General features: G+C 52.8%; 1 protein-coding gene across 4 annotated transcripts in view; it reads right to left on the reverse strand.

The window, feature by feature from the left end:
- LOXL2 (lysyl oxidase like 2) overlaps positions 1–14847 on the reverse strand; it is a 64771-nt gene extending 49924 nt beyond the window's left edge. For 2 of the 4 annotated variants that reach the window (XM_050983056.1, XM_050983055.1), the window contains exons 1-2: positions 14702–14847; positions 770–1171 (exon numbers count right to left, since the gene is read on the reverse strand). In XM_050983056.1, coding sequence (XP_050839013.1) covers positions 770–1118 — 349 coding nt within the window. In that variant the 5' untranslated portion in view covers positions 1119–1171; positions 14702–14847. Of the gene's footprint in view, positions 1–448; positions 465–608; positions 672–769; positions 1172–14701 lie in introns of those variants that run through there. The other 2 variants (XM_050983057.1, XM_050983058.1) reach the window with 2 other exon arrangements.
- Between the last annotated feature and the right edge of the window lie 8020 nt (positions 14848–22867).

A 22867-nucleotide genomic window follows, 5' to 3' on the forward strand; every position in this document is an offset into this window, starting at 1 on the left:
AGACATCCCGTGGGGTGTCTGTTATTCCACAGATCTCTTGTTATTCCTGGATTGTTTCTGAGTTTTCCCTCTCAAAGTTGGTGATTTCAGGAATTCCTCCTTTCCAAGGGTTTGTCCAGGGGATATTTGGGATCCAGGTGGGATTTTCCACATTTCAGCCAGGTGCAAGGTTCAGAGGGTGAGAAAGGATGTGAAAAACTGAATTTAGGGATTCTTGGGAGCTGCAGAGGCTCCCCCAGTGCTCTGGGATCCCAATCCAAGGTCCCTCAGCTGCTCCAGCCCTTCCCCATCCCTGTGTCCATCCTTTGGATGCTTTCCCATAATTTCACACATTTTTTACTGCACAGAGCAGCACATGAGAAACCAACACTCAAAACCACCAATTAAACTGAAACCAGGGATTACTGGGAGATGGAAAGAACCTTTCCATACTCCAAGATCTCCTCACCTTCTCCTTTGCCGTACTTGGAGCTGGGCAGCCAGGACACGGCCTCCACGTAGCCCAGCTCCCGGCACGAGAGAGAAACACCCCAAAACCACCAATTAAACTGAAATCAGGGATTATTGGGAGCTGGAGAGACCCTCTCCCTGCTCCAAGATCTCCTCACCTTCTCCTTTGCCGTACTTGGAGCCGGGCAGCCAGGACACGGCCTCCACGTAGCCCAGCTCCCGGCACAGGAGAGAAACACCCAAAAGCCACCAGTGAGACTGAAATCAGGGATTATGGAGAGCTGGAAACATTCCCCACACTGCTCCAAGATCTCCTCACCTTCTCCTTTGCCGTACTTGGAGCTGGGCAGCCAGGACACGGCCTCCACGTAGCCCAGCTCCCGGCACACCACGTGGGCGGCGTGGATGGAGAAGTCGTCGTCGCAGACGGTGCCCCACTCTCCGCTGTAGAACACCTCCACCCTGCCCTCGTTGTGCTTCCTCTTCTGCCCCGCCAGCCTCAGCTGGATTTTGGGCACATCTGGGGCTCTCTGGGCGGGCTGGAACAGCTGGGGGGCGGGCTCGGGGTAGCCGGGCAGGTACGGCCAGTGCTCGTACTGGGCACAGCTCAGCCCGGCCAGCAGCAGCAGCAGGCAGGGGCTGGAGGGGAAAACTTGGGATCTTCCCATGGTCAGGGATCACAGTCCTGGAGGCAGAGCCAGGCAGTGCAGGCAGGGCTGTCCTGGAGGAAAATCAGGTTTTTATTAAGGTTTGGAACGGTACAAAATGGATATGATTTATATTATTTATGCTGTTTCATTATTATTTATTCCTATATGGTATTATTTACTTTATTGCTCTTTATGTCTTATTTTATGTTTAATGAGTCACTATTATATTTATGTATTATATTATTATTTTTATTATTATTATTTATATCATTAATTATTATCTATGTTATTAATTATTATCTATGTTATTATCCTGGAAATTGGGATTGCTCCAATGCCACCTGTAAAAACCAAAGTCAGCTCAATTATTTCTTGTGGGGTGGGACAGACACACTGAAACCTCCCCCATTTATAAGTTTTGATCAACTTGCCACATTATTTCACCCCCAAAATACATTTTCCCCAGGTAAAATTCTCCATGTTGGGAAGTGTAGCAAATGATTTTCCTGTTTTCCTCCAGAAATCCAGCAGGAAAACTTCACCCAAATCCTGCCAGGACAGAACCAAACCCTTTTTTTGTCCCTATCGAGAACCTGATCCCATCAGGAGCAGTGGAAAACCTGGAGGGTGAGGAGATCTGGTGGCCAGCAGGGAGGGATTGATCCCAAACTCTGGGTTCCCAACGGGATAAAAGATTTATTTCTGTTCCTGCACGTCTGGTTCCGGCTGTGGGAACTCAAAACATCCCCAGACACTTGGCAGAGGCCTTGGATGACCTTGGAAGAGTGGAAAACATCTCCAGGTTTTGGTTGTAAGTCTGGATGGGGATTTATTGGAGCACAATTTAAGGTAGGAACAGACAGCTCGTCGTGACTCATGAGAGGAATTTCATCCAGGAGTGGAATCCTGGGAAATCCTGTCCTTTTCCTGCTCCCCAGGCACATGGGGTGGTCAGGCAGGACACGAGGGGACGAGGATTCCATCGTTCCCGAGGGAAACAATGCCAGAGCTCAGAGGGAAAACCTCCCCAGACCTTGGAGCTCCGTGGTTCCCTGGCAGCCACCGGAGGGAGGGAGGAGAAAGGGGCAGGGTTTGTCCAGGAACTAAAAATTCTCTGGAATTGAGGGAGAAAGGGGCAGGGTTGGGTCCAAAGGAGATGTCCAGGAACTAAAATGCTCTGAGATTTCAACTCAAATTGGTCTATCCCTAAAAAAACCCAAAAGATTCCTGGAAAAATCACATCCTGACATCAAGATAGAAAATCCGTGAGTGGCCTTTGAAGCTGAGGAGGACATGGATCAGAATTCCAGGGCTGTGCCTCAGTTTCCCTGGGGGTTAAACAGGGATGGGGCTCAGGAGATTCCTGCTGGAATGACAAGGATTTTGCCAAGGGAGGGAGAAATGAAACAGAAACTCTGGGATCAAAGCCCAGGATTGGAGGGGAAACAGGAAAAGCCAGAGGAGGTTTTACAACAGATCCCATAAATCAGGATGGGCCGGGAAAATGAGGGGGAAAAAATCTTGGAAAACAAACACTGGGTTTCCAGGAGCCAGTTTTTCTGTGGGTCAGGAGGTGAGGCTGGGAGAGAGGAATAAAATCAGGTCCTGCCCAGCTTGGGAGGGCTGGAGGGGATGGAGGAGGGAAATGCAGCTGCTGCTCCCTCTGGCAGCCAGGAGAGGGGATTCTCCAATGGGAATGCAGCTGGCAGGGCAGGGTCAGAGGGATCCTGGATCCAGGAGCTCCAGGGGGATACAGAATCCAAATCCAGGAGATCCAGAGGGATCCAGGATCCCAGATCCAGAAGCTCCAGAGAGATCCAGGATCAAAGATCCAGGGGCTCCAGAGGGATCCAGGATCCCAAATTCAGGAGCTCCAGAGAGATCCAGGAGTTCCAGAGGGATCCAGGATCCCAAATTCAGGAGATCCAGAGAGATCCAGTAGTTCCAGAGGGATCCAGGAGCTCCAGAGAGATCCAGGAGTTCCAGAGGGATCCAGGATCCCAAATCTAGGAGATCCAGAGAGATCCAGTAGTTCCAGAGGGATCCAGGATCCCAAATTCAGGAGATCCAGAGGGATCCAGGAGCTCCAGAGGGATCCAGGAGGCAAGATCCAGGAGCTCCAGAGGGATCCAGGATCCCGGATCCAGGAGCTCCAGAGGGATCCAGGATCCCGGATCCAGGAGCTCCAGAGGGATCCCGGATCCAGGAGCTCTAGAGGGATCCAGGATCCCAGATCCAGGAACTCCAGAGTGATCCAGGATCCTGGATCCAGGAGCTCCAGAGGGATCCAGGAGCTCTAAAGGGATCCAGGATCCTGGATGCAGGAGCTCCAGAGGGATCCAGGAGCTCCAGAGGGATCCAGGATCCTGGATCCAGGAGCTCCAGAGGGATCCAGGATCCAGGAGCTCCAGTCCCTGGCCTGGTTCCCGGCCCCCGGCCCAGCAGCGCCGGGCTCGGAGCGAAGCCCTGGAGGTGTTTGGGTGGGTACGGGGTGGGCTCAGCCCAGGGGACAAACAGGGGCTGGGAGAAGCTCCTGGATGGAGAGAGAATTCCAGGGATCTCCTGGATCCCGCAGGGAAGGACGGGTGGGAATTGTCAGTCCAGGCTCCAGAGGGGAGGAGCTTCCCCTCAGCAGAGCCTCGAGCTCAGCAGGAAATCTGGGCTGCAGGCTTCAGTTCTGAACATCTGCTTTGGTCTGCTCCACCCCCAAACATCTGTATTGATCTGCTCCACCCCTCAACAACATCTGTATTGATCTGCTCCACCCCAAACATCTGTATTGATCTGCTCCATCCCTCAACAACATCTGTATTGATCTGCTCCACCCCTAAACATCTGTATTGATCTGCTCCACCCCTAAACAACATCTGTATTGATCTGTTCCACCCCTCAACAACATCTGTATTGATCTGCTCCACCCCTCAACAACATCTGTATTGATCTGCTCCACCCCTAAACATCTGTATTGATCTGTTCCACACCTAAACTTCTGTATTGGCCTGTCCCATCCCTCAACAACATCTGTAATGATCTGCTCCATCCCCAAACATCTGTATTGATCTGTTCCATCCCTCAACAACATCTGTATTGATCTGCTCCACCCCTAAACATCTGTATTGATCTGCTCCACCCCTAAACATCTGTATTGATCTGCTCCACCCCTCAACATCTGTATTGATCTGTTCCATCCCTCAACAACATCTGTATTGATCTGCTCCACCTCTCAACAACATCTGTATTGATCTGCTCTGTCCCCAAACACCTGGTTTGATCAGCTCCATCCTCAGTGGCTGCTGTTCTTGCTTTTTAAAGCATTTTTAAACCCTCAGCAAACCCTCCTTAAAAAACGAAACCGGGCTGCAGGAGCTCTCCCCAAAAATTCAGCAGAGGAGGCTGATTGAGCCCCAAACTCCCAGCTGGGCTAAGAAGGGGTCATTGTTTGGGTTTAGAAAGGATCGATCATTATTTGGGTTTGAAAGGTCATTATTTGGGTTCTAAAGGATCATTATTTGGGTTCTAAAGGGTCGTTAAAGCTTTCCCAGGGCTGTCCCTCACCCTGAGAACGCAGGGCTCTGTTTATAAACATTTGTATTTCTCTTTCTGGGAGCATCTGGACGGTCCTGCAGTCAAGTGAGGGAAATTTGGGAAGGAAAAGGCAGATAAAGAGTGGAGCAACCTCCCAGTCAGCCCCTGCAGCTGTCAGAGATAAGGCAGCCCTTCAGCATCTTGACCAGAACATGAACGAATTCCCCTCCGGGTCAGTTCTGGTTTATTTCTGAACCTCCAGAAAGCTCAACGTCAACTAAACCCGAATATCTGAGAGGAGAAAAGGCTCAGCAAAGAGCCCAGAGCCTGCCCTGTCCACAGCCAGGCTGGATGGGGCCTGGAGCACCCAGGGATGCTGGAAGGAGATGGGATTTAAAGGATTTGAAGTCCCTTCCCACCCAAACCATTCCATGGCTCTGACCCACAGCATCCAGGTCCTTTTTCCCTGGGATTCGGTGCCAGGCCTGGTTTAGAGGATGGAGACCAGAGAACATTGCCCAAAGAGGAACCCGTGCCAGCCCCGCTCTCGGGGGTCCCTCGGGATCAGGGAGCACCCCCAGGCTGTGAGCTCCCCCTCCCCGCCCTGTCCCTGCTCAAACCCGGCCCTGCAGCCGTGTCAGGGAGGGATGGAGCCAAGGGACGCGGGGTTGGTGCGGAGCAGGGCTGGGGATGGCTCCAGCCTGCCGAGGTGTTAACGAGCCCAGCCCGCCAGGACCCGGAGCCTCTCCAGGAATCCCGGCCCTGCTCCAGGGAAGGTCCCGGCACAGCTCCAGGCTGCTTTAATTGGGAGCGAGATTAGCCCGGGAGACACTAATTGGGATTAGAGCGGAGCCAGGAGGTGGAATTTTCACTCTTGGCAGAGCCTGGTGAGCCGGGCTGCCCCGGAGCCCAAACTGGGATTGCTGCTGTTCCCCAGGGATTTGGGAATCATGGAGCAGCCTGAGCTGGAAGGGACCCACGGGGATCATCCAAATCCTGCACAGGGAAAGGAGAAAACTCTCACCGAGCTGGAGAAATCCTGGTGAGAGAGGATAAAGCACCACAGAGGGAATTCTGGCTGGGAAAAAAGGAATTCCACCAAGATTGTAGGAACTGATTCCCCACCCATGCCAAGGAAAAATGGCTGGGGGCACTCAGGTGGGGCAGCACCGGGTCCCTTCGAGGGGAATTCTGCACAAGGCTGGGACAGCAGCAGCGCCCTGAGCTCCCTCCAACCCCAAACACCAGGAGACAAAAACTTCCACAGGGTTCTGTGTCCCCCAAAATAAACCACTCAGAATTAATTAAACCACTCAGAATTCCCACTCCACCTGCAAAAACCCTGGGGGAATTCTGCACAAGGCTGGGACAGCAGCAGCACCCTGAGCTCCCTCCAATCCCAAACACCAGGAGATAAAACTTCCACAGGGTTTTGTGTCCCCCAAAATAAACCCTCAGCCCTTGTTCAGTGAAAATTTCCTCAGATTAAGCCAGGAGGAATCCAGAGGGATCCCACAGCCACAGTTTGGGATTCCCACAAAAAATGGCAGCCCAGCTCCAAGGGGGAAAGTTCAGGAGCTCAGCAGGGAAAGCTCCCAGGGCCTCAGCACTGAAACGGGCTCAGCCTTTGTCTATCCCGAGGGGCCAGGAGGGAAAACCGGGAATTCTGGCCTGGCAGAGCTCAGGCTGGGCTTACCCCATCCCTGGAGATGTCCACAGCCAGGCTGGATGGGGCCTGGAGCACCCAGGGATGCTGGAAGGAGATGGGATTTAAGGGATTTGAAGTCCCTTCCCACCCAAACCATTCCATGGCTCTGATCCCCAACATCCAGGTCCTTTTTCCCTGGGATTCGGGGCCAGGCCTGGTTTAGAGGATGGAGAACAGAGAAAATTGCCCAGCAGCTCCTTCACCCCCACCCTAACCCTGGATTTATTCCTTCCTGAGATCTCCCTGCTCAGCTCCAGGACATTTTAGGGCTCTGGTCTCCAGGGCTCTCCCTGCCCTGCAGGGTTGGTTCAGCCACAGCCTCACCCCAAACAACATTTCAAGGGCCCTAAAACGCAGCCCCAGCTGCACCCACACATCAGGGGGGCACCAGAAACCACAAGAACACGACTGAACATGGAAAACATTCCAGGAAAACCACGGCTGTGCCGCTGGCAGGGACTCCTGGACACCTCCTCCCCTCCAGGCTGGGGGAGCTGCACGTGCTGAGCTGCCTGAGGAGAAATCCAGGCTCAGCTTGGCAGGAGTTTGGCTTGGGCCGGGTTTTCCTTCCTCTGGGCCTCGGTGCTCCCCTCTAACGACCTCCAGGTTTGTCAGGGCAGAGTTTTGGTCTCTCCATCCAAAGGAATCCCAGTCAGAGCATTAAAATCCCATGAGCAGAGCCCGTGGAGAGGGCAGGAAACGCTCCAGGTCTCCTGGTCCTCCCTGCCACGTTCCAGGCTGGAAGCTGAGATCCATCCCCACAGGAATGTGCAATTTGAGGCTTCCAGGCATCATCCTGGTGGCTGCTGACTCAGCCCTTCCCAGGGCTCCACTCCTGGGTTTTGAAGGGAACAGAGGCACGGGATGGAGAGGAAAAACCATGGAATTGTTATGGAATCCTGGGATGGTTTGGGTTGGAAGGGATTGAAATCCCATCCAGTGCCACCCCTGCCATGGCAGGGTCACCTCCCACTGTCCCAGGGTGTCCATCCCTGGACACTCCCAGGGATCCAGGGGCAGCCACAGCTGCTCTGGGAATTCCTTCCCAATATCCCATCCATCCCTGCCCTCCGGCAGTTTCAAACCATCGCCCCTTGTCCTGGCACTCTGCCCCTTTAAAATCCTCCTCCCTCCTTTCACAGACCTCCCAAAATTCCTAATCCTGAGTTTTTCCTTCTCCAGCCCTTTCCCAGGTGTAACAGAGCCCGCTCATCTCCCGAGCCAAATCCAGCCAAAATTCCCCTTTGGAATCCCGTCCAGCAATGGGTGAGCTCGGGCAGAGCCCAGAGCCAGACACTTCCCTGCTCCTCATCCCGACAACAAAAGGAAAGGCTGGAATTCCATGGGAGCCAGGAGGCAGCGACGCTCCACATCCCCCGGGAGCGGGGACAATTGTCCCGATTGTCCCTGGGGCCCTGAACCGTTGGTGTTCAGCCGCTTGGAACTGGGAATCCCGGGAATCCCTGCGTCCCCAATTCCCTGTTCCATCCCCCCAGGTGCATTCCTCGGCTGGGAACAGGAATCCCGGGAATCCCTGCGTCCCCAATTCCCTGTTCCATCGCCCCCGGTGCATTCCTCAGGATGGGAACTGGAATCCCGGGAATCCCTGCGTCCCCAATTCCCTGTTCCATCCCCCCAGGTGCATTCCTCAGGATGGGAACAGGAATCCCGGGAATCCCTGCGTCCCCAATTCCCTGTTCCATCCCCCCAGGTGCATTCCTCAGGATGGGAACAGGAATCCCGGGAATCCCTGCGTCCCCAATTCCCTGTTCCATCGCCCCCGGTGCATTCCTCAGGATGGGAACAGGAATCCCGGGAATCCCTGCATCCCCAATTCCAGCTCCATCGCCCCAGGGCCCCAGGTGCATTCCTCCGGCTGGGAACAGGATTTCCTTTGGAACAGGAATCCCGGGAATCCCTGCGTCCCCAATTCCACTCTCCATTTCCCCAGGTGCATTCCTTGGGCTGGGAACAGGAATCCCAGGAATCCCTGCATCCCCAATTCCCTGTTCCATCGCCCCAGGTGCATTCCTGGGGGGTGGACAAAGGATTTCCTTTGGAACAGGAATCCCGGGAATCCCTGCGTCCCCAATTCCACTCTCCATTTCCCCAGGTGCATTCCTCGAGGGTGGACAAAGGATTTCCCTCGGAACAGGAATCCCGGGAACCCTGGGAATCCCTGCATTCTAATTCCAGCTCCATCACCCCAGGTGCATTCCTCGAGGTGGGATTTCCCAGGATTTCCCAGTGCCACTGGAGGAGCTCTCCAGCCTCTTCTCCCCTGGGAGCCTCTCCAGAATTGTTCAAGGGAATAAAATCCCACCATTCCCTGGGCTGGGATGTTGGATACCTTGGTCTCCACCTTGCCATGGCAGGGGCTCTCCAAGGGTTAAATCCCCATGGATTAAATCCCTTCTCCTTCCCACTCCTAAAAACCTGAGCCACAAAGGTCCCTGGAAGGGTCAGAGGCACCAATCCCGATCTCCTGAGCCAAGGGAGCCATCAGAGCAGGGATTTCCTGGCTGGAAAAGGAGCTCTGGAAAGGCCCAGAGAGCCATGGAATGGTTCAGGTGGGAAAAGACCTTTCAGAGCCCACCTTGCTCACCCCCAGACCACGTCCCCAGGGCCACCTCCGGGTGCGCCTGCAATGCCCAGGGGTGGTGACTCCACCTTGGCTGCCATGCCAGGGCCCTTGGGAATGTTTGCCAGCCAGGGAGGGGGAGCTGCAGCAGGCAGGGAGCAAAGAGGGGTGGGAAAATCCCTGTGAAAATTCCCTGATCAAGGCCCTTTTCATCCCTGTTTGGTTAAATCTGAAATCCTGGAATGGTTTGGGCTGGAAGGACCTGAAATTCAGCCAGAGCCACCCCTGCCCTGACAGAGAACCTTCCACCATCCCAGGGGGCTCCAGCCTGGCCTTGGGCACTGCCAGGATCCATGGGCAGCCACAGCTCCCTGGGAATTCCATCCCAGCCAGGAATTCCTTCCCAAAATCTCATCCATCCCTGCCCTCTGGCAGTGGAAGCCATTCCCTGGCTTCCCTGGCAGAATTCCAGCATTTTTGGTTCCTTTTCCAGGTGAGAAACTGCTCAGGTAATCTGTGGTGGGTGAAGAGTTCCCACGTCCTGTCTGTGCAAACTCAGCTCTCAGGTGTCAGAAAATCAGGGAATGCTTTGGGTGGGCAGGGATTTAAATCCCACCCAGAGCCACCCCTGCCATGGCAGGGACACCTCCCACCATCCCAGGGGCTCCAGCCTGGCCTTGGGCACTGCCAGGGATCCAGGGGCAGCCACAGCTCCCTGGGAATTCCATCCCAGCCAGGAATTCCTTCCCCATCTCCCATCCATCCCTGCCCTCGGGCTGTGGGAGCCATTCCCTGTCCCTCCAGGCCCAGCCAATTCCCAGTGCCCAGGGCTGTTCCTGCAGCATCCACAGAGGGATGGGGAATAAAACCAAAGAATCCTGGAATGGTTTGGGCTGGAAGGGACCTGAAATCCCACCCAGAGCCACCCCTGCCATGGCAGGGACACCTCCCACTGTCCCGGGGTGCTCCAGCCTGGCCCTGGGCACTGCCAGGATCCAGGGGAGCCACAGCTCCCTGGGAATTCCATCCCAGCCAGGAATTCCTCCCTGAGTTTCCCCCCTGTCAGTTGGAGCCCACCCCCCTTCCCCCAGAACTGCAGTTGGGAATTCCTGGCTCCCATTTCCAGGAATTCCTTGGAGCTGGCCCTGGATCCTGGCAGTGTCACCACCCCCACCTCCCTTCCTGCTCCTGCTCCCACACCAGGCACGGGAGGAGAGCAGGGAACCGGGGACCTGACACAGCTGGATTCCAGCTGTGCCACGGACAGAGGGTGCTCCCCACATCCCTCTCCTCCCTGGAGAGCTTTTTGTGCCTTTGGCACCTTCCAGGCCCTTTCTGGCCCCTCTCTGAGCCCTTTATTGTCATTGAGGGGCTAAAATTGAAATCCAGTGGGAATGGGAGATCTGGGAAGAGGCCACAGCCTGGATTTGGGAGCTGCCCCTTCAGGAAAGGTGCTGGCCATGGATCTGGGGTTGTTCCCTGGAAAAATTCCCCTGTCCCTGCAAGTTTTAGGGCATTTATCTTTATAAACATCAACATATCCTTATCAATATCCTCATCAATATCCTTATAAATGCACCTTTTATATAAATAAACATGGAGATAAATTTCTCTTTATAGCAACAAATTTCTCCTGACAGAGACGAGGAAAACTTTTCCTGCTGCATTCCCAGATTTCTAAACCAGGATCTCTGCAATGTTCTGAGCTCTCCTTTAATTTTTTATCTCCACACAGCAGAAACCACTTAAATTCCACACCAAAAATTCACCTGAAGGGCAAAACTGAGCCCAGAGAAGGATCCTGTGGGAGCTGAAGGAGCAGAGCTGAGCCCAGATTTCCATGGAGAGGATTCCCAGGTGGATCTGGGATCCTCCAAGGAGGAGGGATCACTGCTCACCCTCTGGGTGATGCTGTTTGAATTCATCTCCCTAATGCACCAGGGGACAGCCAGGCTCCAAACCAGGCTGTTGTTATTGCTGGGAAATCCCCCTTGGAATAACAAATCTCCAGCCTGGATTAGGAGTGGAACTTTTCCTCCTCCCAGGGCGTTTTTGCAGATGGGAATGGGAAATGTGGGACAGAAAGGGGCAGAAATGGGCTCTGAGAGGGTCTAAAAAGGGCCCTGAAGGTGTCAAAAGAAAAGGGATCTGAGAGTGTCCAGGAAGGGCTCAGAAAGTGGTAAAAAAGGGCTCAGAAAGCATCAAAAAAGGGCCCTGGAAGTGTCAAAAAAGGGCTCTGAAGGTGTCCAAAAAAGGGCCAAAAAAGTGTCCCATAAAGGGCCAAAAAAGTGTCCCAAAAAGGGCCAAAAAAGTGTCCCAAAAAGGGCCCTGAGAGGTGTCAAGAAAGGACTCAGAAAGTGCCACAAAAGGGCCCTGAGGGTGTCCAAAAAGGGCTCAGAAAGTGGCAAAAAGGGGCCCAGAGAGGGTCCTAAAAAAAGGGCCCTGAGTGTCAATAAAGGGCCCTGGAAATGGCAAAAAAAGGGCCCTGAAGGTGTAAAAAAAGGCCCTGAAAGAGTCAAAAAGGGCCTTGAAGGCATAAAAAAAAGGGCCCTGAAAGTGTCCAAAAAATGGCTCTGAGAGTGCCCAGAAAAGCCCTGAGAGGGCCAGAAAGGGCCCAGAAATGGTAAAAAAGGGCCCTGGATGTGTCCAAAAAAGGGCTCAGAAAGCATCAAAAAAGGGCCCTGGAAGTGCCCAAAAAGGGCCAAAAAGTGTCCAAAAAAGGGCTCAGAAGGTGTCAAAAAAGGGCTCAGAAAGTGGTAAAAAAGGGCTCAGAAAACATCAAAAAAGTGCCCTGAGGGTGTCCAAAAAGGGCTTGGAAGTGTCAAAAAAAGGGCTCTGAAGGGGCCAAAAAAGGGCTCAGAGAGGGTCCAAAAAGGGCTTGGGAAGAGTCAAAAAAGGCCTTGAAGGCATAAAAAAAAAGAGGCCTGAAAGTGTCCAAAAAATGGCCCTGAGAGGGGTCAAAAAAGGGCCCAGAAAGTGCCAAAAAAGGGCTCAGAGAGGGTCCAAAAAGGCTCTGTCTGTCTGTCTGTCTGTCTGTCTGTCTGTCTGTCAGGCACTGACCCCCAGGAGAGCTCTGCACTGACCTGAGGCCCTGGAGAAGCTTCCAGAATGGAATGACAGAGCTGGGATTGTGGGTGTGGGGTTGGGATAGGAGTGTGGGACATCACAGGGTGGGAAACTCGGAGTTTGAGGGTTTAGAATACAGCAATGTATTCTATTCTAGATATAGAAATAAATATCAGTGTATAATATAGAAAACTACACTATAAATATAAATATAAATATAAATATAAATATAAATATAAATATAAATATAAATATAAATATAAATATAAATATAAATATAAATATAAATATAAATGTTTTAGGGGAGAGGCTGGCCCTTCTTCACCTTCCTCATGAATTTAATTGTGTAAATGGATAAAAAAGTCCACGCTGCAGGCCACAAATTAAAAGTAAAATTAACTTCAGTGCCATCTCTTAATTAGACAATTAATGTTTAACAAGCCTCAGAGAGAGAGACAGGGCTCATTTTTTATTTGTCAGAGTGAAGTGGTGTAAAACTCACAGGTGGTGAGACTGCAATGGAAATAAGAACTAAATAAACATCTAAGGAAATAGAAATAAGAAATAAATGTCCAAGTAAATATAATGTAAATAAGAACTAATGAGCATCTAAGTAAATATAATGTAAATAAGAACATCTTATTAAATATAATAAGAACTGAATGAGTATCTAATTAAATATAAATAAGAAATAATGAACATCTAAGTGAATATAATGTAAATAAGAACTAGTGAACATCTAATTAAATATAATGTAAATAAGAACTAATGAACATCTAATTAAATATAATGTAAATAAGGACTAATGAACATCTAAGTAAATATAATGTAAATAAGAACTAATGAACATCTAATTAAATATAAATAAGAAATAATGAACATCTAATTCAATATAATGTAAATAAGAACTAATGAAGATCTAATTAATATAATGTAAATAAGAACTAGTGAAGATCTAATTAAATATAAATAAGGACTAATGAACCTCCAATCCCAAATAAGAAATGATTCTCGTGCATTTGATCCCAACCCTGGGATTAATCTGGGGATCGCCCCAGTGCCCCAAACTGGGAGCTCTGGTTTGACCTCACCAGGAAAGCTCTGGAAGTGCTCAGGAGGGGAAGGAATCAAAGGGGAAATGAATATAAATGATGAATATCAATCACTCCATTCACGTGTAGAGGTTCTATTAATGATTGTGTTAATTAATGTCATTCCTTAGAAGGAGAGCAGAGCGGGGCACGGGGACAGCCAGGACAAAGAATTTGGGATCAAAGGATGGATCCAAACCCAGAGCTCGTTCCTGGCTCCTTCTGGGGTCTCAGCTGTGAGGGGAGGGAACTCCCAGCAGAGCTCCCGGAATTCCCAATAAATCCCGGGGAGCTCCATCCCTGCTCCATCCCCAGCCCTGCACCCCCGACACTTCCCTGACGCTTCTCCCCCAAATTTCTCATTTCTGCACCCCCAGAGCTCCGCTGGCTCCGACCGGAGAGCAATTCCGAGCCCAGCACCGCCTGATTCCAGGATTATTGGAGGGGTAAATTTCCTTTAAAAGCACATTTTCGGGGATGTTTCCCAACACCCCCTGCCCTTGGGGCCGGGATGATCGGAATTCCCTCCCGGAGCACCCAGCACCGCTCCTGGGTGATCCCATCCCGAGCAATTCACGCTTTTATTTCATTTCATTGATTTTTACTGCTCCCCACTCGCCAGCCGAGGAAATTCCACCCCCGTGGGTGGCTCCGTGCGGAGAAAACCGGGAAGGAGGAGCCCCAAATCCGAGATTTTCAGGTTTTATCCCGGAAAAATGGGGAGCCCTGCGCTGTCACCTCGAGGAGCTGATTGTGGAGGTGATGGATTATTTTCCTGCTGCACTCCCAGATATCCAAACTTGGATCTTCCTCTCTAATATTCCGAATTATCTGGGCTCAGGTCTCTTATCCGCAGCTGTTTAATTAACAGCCAAAACTCATCGGGAAGGAAACGCTAATTGCAATTATTGGTGAGCTCAGCCCGGCTAGGGTTGAACATCCCACGTTTCTCCGGGGCAGTTTTCCAGCTGGATATTCCCCAATAATCCTAAAAATCACCAGGATAAAACACTTTTCAAGGAGCTGCTGGTAGGCTCAGAGGATCCCCAGCATTGACAGCAGGAAAAAAAAATAAAATATCCTTAATTAAGGACATATTTTGCACCTTCTGCCAAACATCTGCCCCTGAGTTTTCCCTCTGGAAAAACTGGAATTATCCGGGAGGAGAACTCCAAATCCCCCCCGATTTACCCAAGGCTGGTGGCACCAGCCGGGGTTTTCGGCTGGAAATTCGGGATATTTCCCCAAATCCCAGCTCGGGCGAGCTTGCAACTCGTCTTTTATTCCAGTCGGGAATGGCTGGGAGTAAAAAAGGGATAAAATCTCCAGCTCGGCCGGGACTTCTTTAAAGTGACAGCGAAACCCTCGGGCATCGCAGCCCGGGCAAAGCCGGGGTGGAGAATCCCCCAAAACTCGGGATTGGGGGAATTAGCTGAGGAGAATTAACTCAGAATTAGGAGAAATATCATTTCCCCCCCTCCAGTCTTCTACCACGGTGGGAGAGGGAGAAAAACACCCTGGGAGAGAGGGAGGGAAATGAAACTTTCAGTCGGGAAGGTTTGGAAATGTTGAAATTGATGAATTTTGGTGGCAATAAAAGCCCAAATCCGGCTCGCAGCCCCGAATTTACCTCGATCCGCGGCGCCTGGGCTGGGGGGCGGCTCAGCCCCGCTTCATCCAGGTTTTCCTCCCGGGCTGAGCGCGGTGAAATTCCTCCTGCAGGCAGGGAAATGTGCGGCGAGGAGCTGCTGCTTCCTGCCAAATTTCACTGGATTCGCTGGGCAAACCCCTCCCCGTGAGCTCAGCGCTCCTCCCGAGCGGGGGGAGCGGCCGCGCTTCCCCAAAAAAATAAAAATTAAATAAATAAAAAGGATGAGGAGCGCGGGTTGGGAATCCGGGTGTGCCCAGGGAACAAATCCTGGGAGTTACCCCGGCCCCGGGGTGGGACTGGAACAGTGGAGGACTCGGAGGTGATGCAGTCCCGGCATTCCAGGGGGGTCTGGCGGGATCCTGGAATTCCCAGCGCTGGCACCTCCCGGGATTCACCCACCCACCCTTAACCCTGCAGCATCCCCGTCTCCAGCTGCTCCACATTCCCTGGGATTCCTGAATCCCCTCACCTTCAGCCCCGTCTCCAGCTGCTCCACATTCCCTGGAATTCCTGCATCCCCCCACCTTCAGCCCTTTTTCCAGCAGCTCCCTGGGTTGAGGGATCTTTGGAATGAGAGATCTCTGGGATTTGAGATCCCTGGGATGTGGAATTCCCTGGGATGTTCGATCTTTGGAATGAAAGATCTCTGGGATGTGGGATCCCTGGGATGAAGCATCCTTGGGATTTGTGATTATGGGATGTGGGACCTTTGGAATGAGGGATCTCTGGGATTTGTAATCTCTGGGATGTGGGATCTTTGGAATGAGGGATCTCTGGGATTTGTAATCTCTGGGATGTGGGATCTTTGGAATGAATGATTTCTGGGATATGGGACCTTTGGAATGGGGGATCTCTGGGCTATGGGATCTCTGAGGTGATTCAGTCCCTGCAATTCCAGGGGGTTCTGGTGCAGCATCCCAGGATTCCCAGTGCTGGCCTCTCCCGGGGTTCACCCACCTTTAACCTTTCAGCATTCAGCTTTTCCAGCTGTCCCACATTCCCTGGGATTTGGGATTCCCCCACCTTTAACCCTTTCCCAGCTGTCCCACATTCCCTGGAATTCCCAGGGTTCTCCTCTCCCTGGATTCCCCCACCTTTGGTCAGCACCCAGCTTTTCCAGCTGCTGGATATTCCCTGAACTCACTCTGACAGCAGCTCAAAGCAAAGCAGGGAATTTTTGCTGTTATCCCAGCTTTTCCTGCAGTTATTCCCCACTCCTGGGAGTCCCAAGGGGTAAAAACAATTCCTCATGGAAAAATAACAAATCCTAGATTGGAGAATTCCTGGGGGGGAGCAGTTCCCAAAAATCAGAGCTGGATCAATCCCGGATCACTCTGAACCTCTGCCCGGGGCTTCAATTTATCCCAAAATTCTCTTTATTCCCTCGGCTTCAGGTGGCTTTGAAATCTCGGGAAGGAGCCTGGAATTGTCTCCTGACCCAGCCCTGGGCAGCATTTCCCAAATCCCAAAATATTCCCAGGAGTTTCCTCCCAGCTTTGGGCTGGGAGTTTCAATCTCTCCTCTGTGGGATTTGCAAACGGATCAGCAGGAAGGGAAGAGTTCCCAAAGGAATCTCCTGGAGGAATATTCCCATCATCCAGGGAATTCCTGGTTTAGGGGAGCTTCCAGCCAGCCCAGGGATGGGATCTGGGATGGGATTTAGGGATGGGATCTGGGATGGGATTCAGGGATGGGATCCGGGATGGGATCTGGAATGGGATCTGGGATGGGATCCAGGGATGGAATTTGGGGGTGGGATCTGGGATGGGATCCGGGATGGGATCTGGGATGGGATCCGGGATGGGATCTGGGATGGGATTGAGGGATGGATTTGAGATAGGATCAGGGATGGGATCTGGAATGGGATTGAGGGATGGGATTCAGGGATGGGATCTGGAATGGGATTGAGGGATGGGATCAGGGATGGGATCAGGGATGGGATTGAGGGATGGGATTTGGGATAGGATCAGGGATGGGATCTGGAATGGGATTTAGGGGTTGGATTCAGGGATGGGATCTGGGATGGGATCTGGGATGGGATTTAGGGGTTGGATTCGGGATGGATCTGGGATGGATTGAGGGATGGGATTCTGGGATGGGATTTAGGGATGATGGATTCAGGGATGGTGGATTTGGGATGGGATCATGGGATGGGATCTGGATGGGATCTGGGGATCTGGAATGGGATTGAGGGATGGGATCAGGGATGGGATTTAGGGGTTGGATTCAGGGATGGGATTCAGGGATTGGATTCAGGGATGGGATCAGGGATGGGATCTGGGATGGGATTCAGGGACGGGATCAGGGACGGGATTTGGGGATGGGATCTGGGATGGGATCCTAGCACAGGGCTGCTGTCCATGGGTTTTCCTCTGGGATCCTCCTGCACAACAATTCCGACTGAACTCTCTCCATCAGGATAAAAAATTCCAGCTTCAATGCCCGTTCCAGACCCATTTCCTTGGTGCAGCACAGGAACGTTCCCATCAGGACACTGCTCCCTTTTCCCAGGATTTCTCCAGCCAGGCAATTCCAGCTCCAGGGCCCAACTCCATCTTCTGCAAAAGCTGAGTTTGTTCCCACTGCAGCTGCTCCTGAAGTGATTCCCATGGGAATTGGGAAGGGAAATTGGGTTGGGCACCAGCATGAAAGGAAATCAGTGGGATTTGGGGAAAATCCCTCCCTGGGAGGGTGAGGAGGGGCTGGGATGGAATTCCCAGAGGAGCTGAGGCAGCTCCATCCCTGGAGGTGTCCAAGGCACTTCCAGAGAGAAGGGATCCCTGGGATGGGGGGTCTTTGGAATGAGGGATCTCTGGGATTTGGATCCTTGGGATGTGGGATCTTCGGAATGAGGGATCTCTGGGATTTGTGATTCTGGGCTGTGGGATCCCTGGGATTTGGGATCTCTGGGATTTGGGATCCCTGGGATTTGGGATCTCTGGGATTTGGGATCTCTGGGATTTGGGATCCCTGGGATTTGGGATCTCTGGGATTTGGGATCTCTGGGATTTGGGATCTCTGGGATTTGGGATCTCTGGGATGTGGGATCCCTGGGATTTGGAGCAGCCTGGGATAGGGGAGTGTGATGGGATGAGCTCTCAGGTCCTTTCCCTGCCACAGGAATTCTCAGGGAAGAGACAAACCCTGGGAATTGATCCCGACCCTCAGCAGAGCCACCTCCCCCAGCCTGGGGACATCTCCTGTCCCAGGAGAGGCTGCAGGAGCAATTCCAGGCTGGAATGAGGGATATGGAGAGGGAATGTGTCCGAGCCTGCCCGGCCCAGCACGGCTCAGGCCAGGCCAGGGCAGGATTTTTTTATCCATGAAAAATTCCAGCTGATGGAAGGGAGAGCTCGGGATGGAACATCCCGCAGGAATCCAGCAGAGCTCCCGGAGGCTCTGCCTGGATTCAGGGAATTTGCTGCCCCCTCTGTCTCACAGCGAGGGAAAAGCACCCGGGGGGGAAAAGGGATTGGAAAACAGCCTGGAATCACACAGGGAAAAATGGAGCTGGGAATCTGGGAAGGCTCTTCCTGGATCCCGATTTTCAGCACTTGGCACGCGGGTTTCTCACCCCAACCCTGCACAAATCCCAGTTCCAGCTGAATCCCCCCCCGGCCTCGCTCCCAGCGCCCATTCCCGGTGCCATCCCTCCCTCGGGGTTTGTCCCTGCCCTGAGGCCGCTCCTGGCCGTGACCGGGCAGTTCCAGTCACGCTCCCTGCTCCCGGCAAGGAGGAACGCGCCGCTGCCCGCTCTAATTCCCCAATTTGCGGTAATTTCCCCCATTTGCAGTTCCCGGGGAAGGCTCAGTGCCTCCAGCCCTGCTGCTCGCACCCGCCGGCTCCGCGGGGCGACTCGACCTCTCCAGCTCCGGGAGCGGCTCCGCGAAAGCTTTTCCCTGCAGAGATGATCCTGGAGATCCCAATCCCTGCAGGAATTTTAGGGCCGTTTGCAGGGATCCACTGGGAAGTTCTGCAATGGGTCAGCCAGATCCCAATGGCTGAGAAATCCCAAAATTCTGGAGAAATAAATAAATCAATATTTCCCCAAAAAAATCTCTTTCTGTATTTGAAGCTCCCTAAAATATTTTCCCTGCAGAGATGATCCTGGAAATTCCCAATCCCTGCAGGAATTTTAGGGTCACGAGGCTGTTTTCACACCCAAGGGACCCAGTGGGAAGTTCCTGCAATGGGTGATTGAAGAGCCAGATCCCAATGGCTGAGAAACCCCAAAATTCTGGAGAAATTAATCAATATCTCCCCCAAAAATCTCTTTCTGTATTTGAAGCTCTCTAAAAGCTTTTCCCTGCAGAGATGATCCTGGAGATCCCAATCCCTGCAGGAATTTTAGGGCCACAGGGCCATTTTCAGGGATCCACTGGGAAGTTCTGCAATGGGTCAGGCAGATCCCAATGGCTGAGAAACCCCAAAATTCTGGAGAAATAAATAAATCAATATTTCCCCCCAAAAAATCTCTTTCTGTATTTGAAGCTCCCTAAAATATTTTCCCTGCAGAGATGATCCTGGAAATTCCAAATCCCTGCAGGAATTTTAGGGCCACAGGCCTGGAAGCTCCAGTGGGATTCTCTGAATGGGTCAGGCAGATCCCATGGCTGGAAACCCCAATTCTGGAGAAATTATCAACCTGATATCTCTCCGCAGGACCAGATCCCAATCCCTGCAGGAATTTTAGGGCCACAGGCCGTTTTCAGGGATCCACTGGGAAGTTCTGCAATGGGTCAGGCAGATCCCAATGGCTGAGAAATCCCAAAATTCTGGAGAAATAAATAAATCAATATTTCCCAAAAAAAAATCTTTCTGTATTTAAAGCTCTCTAAAATATTTTCCCTGCAGAGATGATCCTGGAAATTCCCAATCCCTGCAGGAATTTTAGGGCCACAGGGCCATGGGAAGCTCCAGTGGGAAGTTCCTGCAATGGGTCAGGCAGATCCCAATGGCTGGAAACCCCAAAATTCTGGAGAAATTAATAAATATCTCTCCCCAAAAATCTCTTTTTGTACTTAAACCTCTCTAAAATATTTTCCCTGCAGAGATGGTCCTGGAGATCCCAATCCCTGCAGGAATTTTAGGACCACGGGGCCGTTTTCACACCCAAGGGACCCAGTGGGAAGTTCCTGCCATGGAACTGCAAATAACAAATCCTAGATTGGAGAATTCCCAGGTGGGAACAGTTCTCTTCCCAAAAATCAGAGCTGGATCAATCCCACATCATTCTGAACCCCTGCCTGGGCTTTTAAAGTCATCCAGGGCTTCAATTGATCCCATCCAGGGAAAGGATTGAAGAGCCAGATCCCAACGACTCAGGATCCCCAAAATCCTGGAGAAATGAATCGATATCTCCCCCCCAAAAGCCATTTTCCATTTTAAATCCCTGTGGGAATTTCTCCAGCTTGGAATCATGGAATGGTTTGGGTGGGGAAGGAAATGAAATCATCTCATTGCACCCTTCCACTATCCCGGGTCATTCCAGCCTGCCCTGGGGCTATTCCAGCCCCCATTATCCAAACCCCCGGGAGGTTTCAAGGTGGGAAAACCCCAAATTCCAGAGAAATCCTCCCAGCAGGGGCATTTCCCTGCAGGCATTCCCAGAGAATCTTCCTCTGTTTCCCTCCTTCTTTTTAAAATGAATTAATTCCTTTAATTCCACCCTTTTCCTGCTCAGGGCTGGGCTCTGCCCTGGAATGGGATCTCCTGGATCCCCTGGATCCCCTGGATCTCCTGGAATCCCAGCACGAGGCACTGAACCTCTGTGCCTGTCTGGGATCCCTCGGGGATGGGCAGGAGGGAAGGAATGGGGAGCTGGAAGGTGAATCCCCCCAGGAAGCTCCTGACAATCCCAGGAATCACAAAGGATCCCCCACATCCATCCCCTGAGGGATTCCCACCTGTGGCTCCCCAGGAGAGGAGGATGGAACAGAGAAAATGAAGTTTTTCCCCCCAAAAACCAGGAGGAGAGGGAATTTCTAGTGAGGAAAAGGAGGAGAGGGAATTTCTAGCGAGGAAAAGGAGGAGAGGGAATTTCTAGTGAGGAAAAGGAGGAGAGGGAATTTCTAGAGAGGAAAAGGAGGAGAGGGAATTTCTAGAGAGGAAAAGGAGGAGAGGGAATTTCTAGCGGGGAAAAGGAGGAGAGGGAATTTCTAGCGGGGAAAAGGAGGAGAGGGAATTTCTAGAGGAAAAGGAGGAGAGGAATTTCTAGAGAGGAAAAGGAGGAGAGGGAATTTCTAGGAGGAAGGAGGAGGGAATTTCTAGAGGAAGGAGAGGGAATTTCTAGCGGGGAAAAGGAGGAGAGGGAATTTCTAGCGGGGAAAAGGAGGAGAGACACAGCGGGAGGCGGGGGCAGCGCCGGGAAGGCAGCGCGAGCGCATCCCAGGAAAATCTGGGAGTGAGGATCGGGTTCTGCCCTTCCCGAGGGATCCGAGCCCCGCGGGATTCCCGGCAGAGGGAGAAGGGAGAGCCCAGAGCCGAGCTCCGGGGGGAGCCGGGAACGGACCCGGGGGAGGGGATCCGAGAGTGGGACCAGGGAATGGGAGCTGGGAATGGGATCTCAGAATGGGAGCCGGAGGTGGGATCCGAGGATGGAATCCAGGAGTGGGATCTGGGGGTGGGATCCCACTCCTGGATTCCAGGGATCCAGGGATCACATCCAGGAATGGGATCCAGGAGTGGGATCTAGGAGTGGGATCTGGGAGTGGGAGCCAGGGATGGGATCTGGGGGTGGGATCCCAGATGGGAGCCAGGGATCAGATCCAAGGATGGGATCTGGGAATGGGATCCAAGGTGGGATCCAAGGATGGGATCTGGGGGTGAGATCTGGGGGATGGGAGCCTGGGATCAGATCCAGACAGGGGATTCAGGGGTGGGAGCCAGGAATGGGATCTAGGGGTGGGAGCCTGGGATCAGGTCCAGGGACAGAACCCCAGGGATCAGATCCAGGAGTGAGAGCCAGGGATCAGATCCAGGGACAGGATCCAGGGATCAGATCCAAGGACAGGATCCAGGGATCAGATCCAGGGACAGGATCCAGGGATCAGATCCAGGGACAGGATCTAGGGACAGGATCCAGGGATCAGATCCAGGGAAGTCACCTCAGAATTCCCCCAGTCCCTCAGGCCTTGGGAAAGCTGAGCCAAGGGAAAGGGAGGAGGTGGGAACTGCCCCGGTCGGGCTGGGGAAGGGGAGGGTGCTCGGGAATGGTCCCAGGATATCCCAAATCCCAAATCCCAAATCCCAAATCCCTCCTCAGCCTTTGGGGAAAACCTGGGAGTGCTGATTCCCTGTGCCCGGCAGGGAACGGGTCCCGACAGGGACACAGAGAAGGGATGGGGACCCAGGGAGGGGACAGAGGGACAGGGACAGGGACAGGGACCCAGAGACAGGACACTGGGACAGAGGGAAGGGACAGGGATGCAGGGATGGGACAGGGACACCGGGAAGGGACAGAGGGAAGGGGAACAGGAACAGGGACACAGGGAGGGGATCCAGGGAAGGGACAGAGGGACAGGGACACAGAGACCCAGGGACACAGGGAAGGGACAGGGACACGGGGACAGGGATACAGGGACAGGGAGGGGACAAGAACACAGGGACAGGGACCCAGGGAAGGAATCCAGGAAAGGGAAAGGGACATAGGGGAGGGACACAGGGACAGGGACACAGGGAAAGGACACAGGGATGCAGGGAAGGGACAGGGAGGGGACAAGGACGGGGAAGGGACATGGACACAGGGACAGGGACACGGGGACAGGGACACGGGGACAGGGACACGGGGACAGGGACACAGGGAAAGGGACAGGGAAACGGGGACAGAGACACGGGGAAGGGACACGGGGACAGGGAGGGGACAGGGACACGGGGAAGGGACACGGGGACAGGGACAGGGACACGGGGAAGGGACACGGGGAGCCCTCCGGGCCCTTCCCGGCTCTCGGGAGCTTCACGCGTTATTTGGTTCCAACAATGGGACCTGGGGAACAACAATGGAATCTCGGGAACAACAATGGCACCTTGGGGACAATACCGGCACCTTGGGGACAACAATGGCCCTCGGCAGGGACGAGGTGCCCCCGGGCCAGCCGCTCAGTGTCCCCTTGTCCCTTCCCGGGGACACCAATCCCGGGGGATCCC

The sequence above is a fragment of the Serinus canaria genome, chromosome 22 (assembly GCF_022539315.1).
Source record: "Serinus canaria isolate serCan28SL12 chromosome 22, serCan2020, whole genome shotgun sequence".
NCBI classification, from domain to species: Eukaryota; Metazoa; Chordata; class Aves; order Passeriformes; family Fringillidae; genus Serinus; species Serinus canaria.